The following is an 11,022-nucleotide window of genomic DNA, read 5'->3' as shown; positions in this document are numbered from 1 at the left end:
TTTTGAAAGGCGCTTATAAATGAAATGTATTATTATTATTATTATTATTATTATTAACCCCGATGCAGCTCCACTTGCATTCACATGGCAGTTTCTGCGGCCGTGCAATACGATGCGCATGCGGAAAGTGTACTTCCTTTTCCCTGCCTTGTTTGTGACATATCGAAAAACCACGGTTTATACTTCTCCGGACAAATCAACGCTGTGGTCTATCAGACACTATAAAAAGGATGAGAGATGAGAGAAAGGAAAGATGACAGAAGTACAACAGAGTACAAAAGCAACACATTCAATACCTGTGTGTAATCAACTCTTCTCATGCGTAGCGAGTCTACCCCTGTAATGTTCACACGTACCCCCCCCCCCCCACACACACACGCAAATCAACATTCAATTCCATTACTTAACTAAACTAAATTAAATGTGTCATGGAAAATCAAACAAAATATCTCAACATGTTTCTTTTTATTGACTGTCTTATTCACCTTTCTTACATTGTTAGCGTAGCGAATTAATATAAAAGATGATTTGTTCAGCTCTGATGTCATCAAATTTTAATGCAAAACCAACATTTACTGTCTCCTGTAAGTCAATCAGTTAATTTTATTACAGACACAACTGAATTGTATTTAAAATAAAAGAACAAACAAAAATTAACAGATGGTGGTCGACTGGTTAGCACATCCGCCTCACAGAACAGAGGTCCAGGGTTCGGTTCCAGGCTCCGGCCTTGCTGTGTGCAGCTGGCACATTCTCCCTGTGCCTGGTATGGGTTTTCTCCGGGTACTCCGGTTTCCTCCCATATTCCAAAAATATTCTCGCTAGATTCATGGATAACTCGAAATTGTCCAGAGGTGTGATTGAGAGTATAAATGGTTGTATGCATTAGTTTTAAAGAGAAAGTGGAGTGTGTCTACTGGAAATTTGAGATGGAACTGGCGACTGAGGGACGGATCAACTCTTCCATTATCATAGCAAGGATGTGACACAGCTCCTTGGCCTAAAAGAGAATCAAGGCGATGAACAAAAAAATGAGACACAGCACAGCTTTGACATACAGTATGTACTGCACATAAAAAACACAGACATCATAACAACTTTGTATTTACACCAGAATTTATCAATTTATCATTTTAAAAAGTGGACTCAGTCAAGGCTCTGGATGTTTTGTGGCTGTCCTGGTTGACACACTTCTGCAACATCATGCTCAGTTGGAAAAGGGTGAAGTGGATTCGTCAGTTTGAGAAGGAAATCCTGCTCCAAGTAGAAGAGTTTTGTGAGTCTTGGTCATGAGTGCGAGGAATTAGAGATCGACAGGCCAATTGGTGCAGTTCTGCTGATTTTGGATTGGTTTCTTGCGGTGAATAAAGGGATTGAGCTAAAGGCGAAGCTCTCATTTTATCGGTCGTTATACAGTACGTTCCCACCCTCACCTATTGTCATGCGATGTGGGTCATAAGCAAAAGAAAAAGATGGATACGAGCAGCCAAAATTTGTTTCCTCCGCAGGGTGTCTGTCACTGTCCTGGGGGCCTCACCCCACCAGGAACAGGAACTGTGTAACCTTCTCGAGGTGTGACAGCTTAAACCTACCAAGTGCCTGCCCAGGCTCGGTGCATTAGGGAGCCTGTCACCTTGGGGGGCTTACAACACTAGGATGGCACAAATGAGCAGTTCCGCCCCTGACTCATGACAGAGCTTCACAGCCCGTCAGTGTGCTGTAAGGTGGCAGCTCCACCAGCTGACTAGCCATTGCAGGGCCAACTACCCAGCCTGGCGAAAAGAAACAGTTATGAAACCCACTAAAGCAACCAGATTTAACCGGACAGACCTTCCTGGTAACAGACCTGTGCCTGCACCTGACCAACGAAATTTGGACCTCCGCTATAAAACCCGCATTGCCTGTTGGAACATCCAGGCACTGCTGCGCCCCACTACTCTCCCATGAACTTTCCAGGTATAACATCACCCTTGCTGGCCTTTGTGAGTCACGCTGGCGCGGAACCGGAGAAACCACTGCCGGCGACCATCTTTTTCTGTGGAGCGGCCCGAATGATGGGAGAGGCCTCCACGGTGTAGCCCTAGCTATTCCGCTATACCGGCGGAAGTCAATCATCAGCTGGAAGCCAGTCAGCGACAGACTGCTCTCTGCCCGTCTCCTTCACCAACATGGGAAGATGACAGTTATTGTCGCCTATAGCCGACAGACATCACCCCAGATGAGACAAAGGACAACTTTTATGACCAGTTACAAGCTGCCATCCAGGCAGCCCCCGCCCATGACATCGTCATTGTCCTCACTGATGCCAACGCCACAATCTCCACTCAAGACCACACCCTCCCGGCTGTAACAGGCCTAGTTTTCATCGACAACAGCACCAACGATAACGGCCAGCGACTATAAAATCTATGCAGAGCCACCAACCTCTGCATTGCCGATACATGTTTTCCCCATAAGCGGATCCATCACTGGACCTGGTACAGCCCTGATGGAAAAACAAAGAAAGCAATCGACCACATCCTCGTATCCTGACGATGGAAAAATTCAATCATCAACTGCCGTGTCTACAGAGGTGCACAACTCGGCAATACAGATCACCGCCTGCTGATAGCAGACATGCAACTCAAGCTCAAGGCTGGGGCACAAAAGACTGCCTCCCCCAGGCTGGACTCCTCTCGCCTACAAGACCCGGCCATCGTGGAATTATACAGATGCTCCATCACCAATCGATTCAGCACACTGACCAGCGAGCAGTCCCTCGACTGGCCGCAATTTAAAGCTGATGTAATCGAGGCTTCCATAGAGACCATCGGGCGAACAAGACCTGCTCCGAAGAAGCCCTGGATATCCCAGGATACGCTTGACATCGTAAATAAAAGACGAGATGCTCGGCTGCTCTGTATCGGCTCCTTAACACACAACGGAACATCTCCCTTCGACATGACAGTGAAACCTTCTGGAGTAATCAGGTATCAGCGATGGAGGTTGCTTCCCAAAACAACAATCTGCGGCAGCTCTTCAACCTTCTCCGCAAAGCGAAAGCCGGCCCCAGCCAGCGCTGTTATTTAGTCAAGGACAGGGCTGGCAATATTCTATCAGCTGAAACTGAATGCATCAGTCGCTGGAAGGAGCACTTCAGTGAGCTCCTAAATCATCCTCCTGTCCCCGAAGACCCAACCCACACCATACACTTCACCACTAATCCGGACTGTCCCATCACCCCAATATTGCCAGCTGAAGTCAAAGCAACCATGACAAAGCTCAAAAATGGTAAAGCACCAGGTCTATGTTTAATCACAGCAGAGATGCTGAAGGCTGGTGGTGACCATATCATCCTGTGGCTCACACAGATCATCAACCATGTGTGGGTCATAGAGTCATTGCCTGATGACTGGAGGCGGGGCATCATACTTCCCTTCTGGAAGCACAAAATACCAATTGACCTGTAGCAACCATAGGGGCATCACACTCCTCTCCATTCCTGGTAAACTTTTCACCCGAGCTCTACCTGCAACCAGAAGCAGACGTCGCCAACAACAAGCCGGATTCATGCCCAACCGTTCCACCATTGAACACATCTCTGCTCTCCGACTCCTGATTGAAAAGGCTCGGGAGTTCACAGAAAGGACCGGCACTTATTCATTGCTTTTATCGACCTCAAGGCTGCCTTTGACACAGTGGACCACGGGTCCCTCTAGAACATCTTAAAATCCCTCGGAGTCCTAACCAAGATCACCACACTCTTCAAACAACTGTACCAAGGTGCAAAAAGTTGTGTTCGTGTGAATGGCCAAGAGTCCGAGTGGTTCCCCATCAACAGCGGGGTAAGGAAGGGATGTGTTGCCGCTCCAGAGCTCTTTAACTGCGTCATTGAGCACCTGATGTCAAGAGTTTGTGAGCGGATCCCTTGAGTGCCACTTGCCAACTGCATCCTAAAGGACCTCGAGTATGCCGATGACACCGTCCTGTTCAGCGAGACTGCCGATCAGCTTCGTGAGGCCCTCAGAGTGTTCGATGAGGAGTCCAAAAAGCTTGGCCTCAAGATAAGTTGGGCCAAGACAAAACTGATGCATGTTGGCGATGGCCCTGACCCACCACCTTTTGTATTTGATAGCACCCCTGTCCAATTTGTCTCCACCTTCAAATATCTCGGCTCGACATTGACCAACAACGGAGACCTCAAAACAGAGATCGACTGTCGCCGTGCCCTTGCAGCCAATGTTATGCAGTCCTTGTGGAGACCGCTGTGGCGCCACCGGCACATATCCCGTGCAACAAAACTCAGAGTCTAGAATGCCTCAGTCATCTCTGTCCTCCTGTACGGCTCCGAAACCTGACCTGGCCACTGAATAACACTCTCGCGGCCAGGCTTGATGGCTTTGACTCCAGGGCCCTCAGGAGGATTGAAGGTATCTCGTGGACCGAGCACATCACAAATCAGGCTCTAAGAGACAAAACCAAACAGCCACCAGCCTCCCGTCTCGCAGCAATGCGGCGAGTGCGATGGTATGGCCATGTCATCCGCCTGCCCCAGGAACACCCAACCAGCACCATCTTGGCCTTCAACCCCCAGCAAGCTGGCTGGAGACGACCCACTTGCCAGAGGTGCCCCCCGCACTCGCTGGCTGGACGTAATAGCCCTGGACCTTGGGGCCTGCAATGTTACCCTGGAACAAAGTCAACACCTTGCCCAGAACAGATCCAGATGGAGAGACCTGGTTGCCATGGTTGGCGCTACACGCCATGAAGTGCACGAGAATTAAAGGAAAAAAAAGAGCAGGGTGTCTGTTCTCTCAACTTCCAAGATTTACATGGCAAAATGAATTGTAATGAATCATTGAGACTTTTCAGCGAATTGGTTTAGAGATGGTTCAAAGTTGCAGGGTGCTTCATTTGCTCAATGTCAAGAAGATCAGGCAGTAGCAACGTATACACAGAATGACAAAAGATTAAAGGCTACACAATGATAGGACAATTAGTAGTCAAAGCATGACAGGTTTAACAGTCGGTGTGTCATTTATACTGTACATTCAGGATGCACAATATTTATCGGGCCAATAATCATCAGCTGGATATGGGAAGAAATGGCATCACTCTTATCTGTCCAATACTGCAAAACGAAGGAAGGAGGAGACAAGCAAGACTTCTAAAGATATTTAGCCCCTTGTGGATGTGAGCCCACAAGTCTGCTTTAGGCGGCTGTCAGAGACTGATAACGAGGGAGCTGTGTCTTTTCCATTTTTAACTATCTTTTAACTTCGTCTTTTACCTACTATAATCATTTGGACTCAATCGACATTGGATTACAGTATGTTGATGAGTTCCAGTGCCAATTGACTGCACTTTGAACATCTCACACGGGATGGCGCATGACCAGTGGGACCTCCGTGGATTGTTGAAGGGTCTGGCAGGCGGCGAAGGCCAGCCGAGCCGAGTTATGTTGCTCAGCTATAAATGCTACTACTGAGGATAAGTAGTCCAGAAAATGGATGGAGGGATAATAAATGCCATGACACTTTCCTGTGTCCTACTGTACTTGTTGAAATGCATTCAGCTACGGCTGACTGAACAAGCATATTTGGCAAGTGATATTTTGAAATATTTTGGTCCATAAAATGTCTTCACATAGGCCTGTCACGATAGCAACTTCTCGTTCAATGAAAAAAAATGGAAACAGTATTTTTTTGGGGGGGGGGGGGGACACGAGAAATGGTCATTTGCATGCATGTTTGTTTACATACACCAACATTAACTTGCGCTGCTTCTCTGTCGGAGTCGGCACTCACAAGCGTGTACGCATGACAAGGGTGCTCTTTTTGTACTATTTAATTGCTTTTGTTTTTAAATATTAATTATATACAACACACTAGTGGGGGTGATAAAATGACCAAATGTGCCCGAACGGCTGGACATGGAATTGAGACGAGACCCATCAGGATTGGAAGAATGGTGAACTATATAGGCTGCGATGATTAGCTTAGCGTTATTGGTTGCAATTTGATGCCGTATCGTGTTGTAAACTGCACACGATGGGATTACCTATTTGGTCCAAGGACTGTATTCCGACGAGCTTTGAGAGCACACGTCATAATGGCTTGGTGGACACATTGTCATTGCTAAGGTAGTTCTGTTGTATTGTTGGGCACCTCGCAGATTATGTCGGCAGCAACACAACATCATGCATACCATGTTTATAAATAAGTATGAGTTTAAAACTGTCAAAGTTATTAAGTGGATCAAATCCGAGACCCCGCGACTGTAAGTGTAACTCCAGCAAATGAGACTGCTACAGGCAAACAATGACTGAAATCAAAATGCTAAACCTCCACAAGTGTTCTTTTCTGACACACAGCGTGACTCGCTAACTAACTTTAAGCTCACTACAAACGGCGACATCACCTGCAAAACGACGCAAGGTCTCCAGTGTTACAAGGCTAGACGTTGAATGAACCAATTATATCATCTGCACAAACCTGCGCCTTGTGTGTTATCGGTCATGTGATTTTCTTGCAATCGACACACTCTGAAGTGAGGCTTCATTTAGAATGCCCACTTTTGCTCCAGATGCTCTGAAGCCTTGCTTAATTTGATCCCCACTTAACAGTTATTAAATTCAAAATATTGAGGCGGTCATTCTGATAAATTCAGAAGTTGAAGTGGGCATGAGTATAGATGTCTATGAGAATGTCGGTGATGGTTATTCACAGTTATGTAACTTAACGTATCGTTTTCAACTGTCTTGTCGTCTTTGCCATAGAGTTACTGTAAATAAGCAGGGAGGCTTGCCATCTTTAACCGGCTGGAGTCCTTTGTTATTGAAGTTGAGTTGTTTGGCTCCAATAAATCAATCACTTCTTGCTGGATTCTTTGCCAATATTGACACAGATTGGTTTGCTGGAAACAACAGATATGCCCTTCTGATACCAGCTACATAGGTCATTTTATAATTGGGGCTTTTCATAATATAATATCTCATTGTGTCTGAGACTCCATCGTATTATGGCTCCAAAGTCTCACCTATTAGTTAATAGTGTGAGCCTATCCAAGTGACACAACATGATATTGGCAACTGCCATTTAATGTTGTCGTATCCACCTTGATTAATACCTGACTGCACCACATTTAAAGGCTAACATTACATCACAATAACAAAGTGGCAGAATTTGTCATAAGATGTCTTTGGGGGTTTTTGGGGGGGTTTGTTACCTTCACCCAATTCAATTTGATTTTAATCAAAGAATAGTGTTCAACAGTGACATATAGCAATGTCACCTGCAAAGAAAGAATTTAAGTCATCACCTGTTTGAGATGAATTGTTATTTTTTGGAACTTATTTGGTGTTCCATAACTTATTTCCATCGATGGTAGTCTTCCTGCATTTTTAGGTCGCACAGTGCGCATGGACTGAACATCTGTGAGAGGGATTTGAAACACTTTCTCCTGCAAAGAAATGAGATATAGATTTGAAGGGAGATCCATTTAGCAGAGGCAGGGCCAACTGTTAAGGTACCCTGTACAGCCACCCAATGAATGTCGAAATGAAAGCTGTGGGCAGCAATGGTGGCGCCCCACTAGTCCACGTGGCCAAAGTGGGTCTTGTTTTGGAGTGGATGGTGGCCTCTACAGTGTGATTAAGATCTGGCCCTATGTAGCAGCATTACTGGAATTTTGTTTTTTGGCAAGTCATCAACATTTTACACTGTACTCAGACCACACAGTAGGAGAGGTTTTTCGTCTTGAAATTTAAGTTAGTCCTTCTGTCTAGCACATGTGGTTCAATTTAGCTAGCAATTCTGCCTTTCCCTTCAACCATGCGAAAATGTTAAAAATGGGAAAGCCCTCAAAAAGGTGATTTAAGCCAAGGACCGCTAGAAGCTTGGGCCTTAACAAAGCAATGTTCAAAATCAAGACATCATTGACATTCTGTACCTGTGTTTTAGGATGAAGAAATTGCACTCCTTCATGGTTGACACTGACAATGCAAGGGGAAGGACATCCACGCCGGCTGACTTTCTGGGCCAAGTAATTGTTGGAGCCAAACAGATGTTGCTCAGTCAGAAGCACTGCCAAAAACAGTCAAACAACTTCATTTCAAATAATTCAAGGATATGAGGAAAGGAGAAGCAACCTCCTACTAACCAATAAATTGTATTTTGGCATCGAGTGGGCTGAGAGCCTTCATGGCGTCGATCTTGTTTAAATAGAGGGAGTGGATCCCATCTATATTCACGTTCTGCCCCTCCTGAGCAGGCACGTATTTCTTGATTTCCAACCTGACAAAGGAATACAAAAAACAAAACCATAAGTCATGCCTAGCTGTTTCGGATTTTCGGATACATAAAATGAGGACTTTGATGGATTTGTGGATGAGGATTGATAAAAAATAAATAAATAAATAACAAGAGTACATTGTGAAATACTTCAATAAAGTACAACCGAACTCAGTTTTGTTCCCGCTGCCTTTTTAAAAATATATGTGACCGTGCATGCGGGCTACCATATTTTTACTACAGTGAAACTCCTCTATAACGAAACCTACATGGGCGAAAATACCCCCTAATGTGAAAAAATCTTCATGCATTAACTCCATTCCGATTCTCCTGCCCCCCATACGATGAAAAAAAAACCCTGTTGCGTTATACGAAATCATTTTCTCTGCTCTAGCCTCGCGAAGAGATTCACTACAACAAAGTTGAATCCAACAGCGACCTCTACTGCTTCATTCGGAAACGGCAACAGCAACCACCACACTGGTTTACACAGCTCTGAGTTTCCTGAACGCGACATACTCATAGCTGCTCTGCCATTGGCTTACCGAGCATCATCCTGGCCTCCGATTGGCAAAGAGGGACCTTCACTGTCTATGTGTGTAGATACTGCGGCTCGATCCGTGGAAGAGAGTGGAATGCATACAATTTAGCTGCTCAGAGTAAATTGATTATGGCTCGACGGACATTCAAATAAACGAACGTTTCCTCGAATGCTTTACTTGTTATCATACTAAAAACCTTACGCTAACTGGAGCGCTAATTAGAGAGAAGGCGAGTTCCATCACGCTAACTATGGCCATCGAGGACTACGAAGCGTCCCGTGGCTGGCTTAAAAGTTCATTGCATGACATCAGCTGAGCAACGCTGTCTTGGGTGGCGATCGAGGGGAGGTAGAGTTAGAAACAGTGAGATAGTGGAAAGAAAAGCCACCGGGTCCAGGAAGTATCTGTTATTGTTAGATTCAGACGCAGCATGAACGTTGCATTGCTAAAATGGCTACAAAACGGACCTTTGGATGTCAAACAGCTAAGACAAGAAGCGCTCTGACGCTGGAAGAGAGGGTAAAAATGATCAAAATGAAAGATGGAGGAAGCAAAATAACATACATTATCCAAGAAATTGATGTACCGTATTTTCCGCAGTAAAGGGCGCACCAAAAAGTCTTCCATTTTCTTAAAAGCTCACCGAGCGCCTTAAAATCCGGTGCGTCTTTTGTATGGTCATTACGGTAATATGTCGACTCCAAGATGGCTCCTTCTTGGAGACATGCTACCAATGTTATAACTTGCTGTTGGTTCAGTGAACTGTGTCACTGCTTTATTAAGTAAGTTCAACAAATACAGGTACGTCTTTGTCTCCGTGCTTTCTTCCATTTGACTCGAGAGGCGTTCAAGACCACGACCGAAAAAGGTAAACTAACGATTACTTCAATGAAACTACAAAAATTTAAAATAATACATCAAAACTGAAAAGCAAGCGAGGACATCACAAAATAAATTCTATAGCCTCCCCCTACAGAATTTATATTGTGATTTCATCATTTGTGAATACACAAAAAAGGAATAAATAACTACAACTGACATCTTGTTGCGTTATTTTGACTTCAAGATGGCGCCGCGAGAGTGGCTGCCTTTCCAGCAGCTCCCATTTATTTTGTTCTTCTATTTCTTCCTCTCATAACTTTGCTGCTGTGAAGTGGGAATTTCTCCATTGTGAGACTATTAAAGGTTTTCTTATTTTATCTTATCTGATCGTACTCTTGGAGCTACGATAAAGGAAATGCCAATGTGTTTTTTGGAGGTGGTCATGAACGCCTCTCGCGTTGACCGGAAGAAGATTTGTTCCGATTTGTTGAAAAAATGAGAGCTGTGGTTGTGGTTTTATTATTTTTTTTAAACGCAGACTTTATTAATGGTTTTCACAGTCTGAACAAATACAGGTACTGTATGTCTTTGTCCGTCTCCGTGCCTTCTCTTCCGTTCCACTTGAGAGGCGTTCATGGCCGCCTCAGAAAAACGTAAATTAATTCTTACTTCAATGAAACCACGAAGAAAATGAAATGAGGAAATCACAAAATAAATTCTGTAGGGGAGATATAGAATTTATTTTGTGATTTCCTCACTTGATTTTCTATTTTGATGCATTATTTCCAATTTTCGTCGTTTCATTTAAGTACAGTAATAGTTAATTTACGTTTTTCAGAGGCGGTCATGAACACCTCTCGAGTTGAACGGACGCCTCTCGAGTTGAATGGAAGGAGCGTAGCACCATCTAGTGGGGGCATTGTAGATTGCGCCTTTTGATGCGAAGCGTCCAATGTATGAAAAGTTTTTACAAAATAGCCGTTCATTGAAGGTGCGCCTCATAATGCAGTGTCTTTTAGTGCGTAAAATACGGTAAGTGAAAGTGAATGCTGATTGTAAATTTCGCAATTTCTTTCCCTTTTTTTTCTTTCTACACTAACTATATGAAGTGTCAAATAAGTGTGTGCTCATACTTATGCACTATTGGAATAAAAATAAAGAGTACACATACGATTGTGTGTGCGTGCACACACGTTTGTGTGTGTGTGTGTTTGTGTGTGTGTGTGTTTACATCTGAGATCAAATTTGTTACAGTGAAAAACCCCCTGTTGTGAAAAATTTCTTGCTGCAAACATGATTTCGTTGTAGAGGAGTTTCACTGTATGCGGGACCATTTAAAAAACAGCCATTTTCCAAAAGAGGCCAAAAAGGAGGAGGAAGTATCTGTG

At 44.4% G+C, this 11,022-nt stretch overlaps 1 protein-coding gene across 1 annotated transcript in view; it reads right to left on the bottom strand.

The window, feature by feature from the left end:
* Window positions 1-508: 508 nt before the first annotated feature.
* The window catches only part of myo15b (myosin XVB), a 58,466-nt gene continuing 47,952 nt past the window's right edge, over window positions 509-11,022 (bottom strand). Inside the window, exons 40-43 of the mRNA XM_086138641.1 lie at window positions 8,140-8,273; window positions 7,930-8,063; window positions 7,300-7,440; window positions 509-1,000 (exon numbers count right to left, since the gene is read on the bottom strand). Of these exons, the coding sequence (XP_085994767.1) occupies window positions 914-1,000; window positions 7,300-7,440; window positions 7,930-8,063; window positions 8,140-8,273 (496 nt within the window). The 3' untranslated portion in view covers window positions 509-913. The remainder of the gene's footprint in view (window positions 1,001-7,299; window positions 7,441-7,929; window positions 8,064-8,139; window positions 8,274-11,022) is intronic.

This window comes from Hippocampus guttulatus, chromosome 19 (assembly GCF_054856545.1).
Source record: "Hippocampus guttulatus isolate MCC_2025c chromosome 19, RoL_Hgut_1.0, whole genome shotgun sequence".
Classification (NCBI taxonomy): Eukaryota; Metazoa; Chordata; class Actinopteri; order Syngnathiformes; family Syngnathidae; genus Hippocampus; species Hippocampus guttulatus.
The sequence above is the reverse complement of the archived record's forward strand: the minus strand, read 5'-3'. Positions and strand labels throughout refer to the sequence as shown.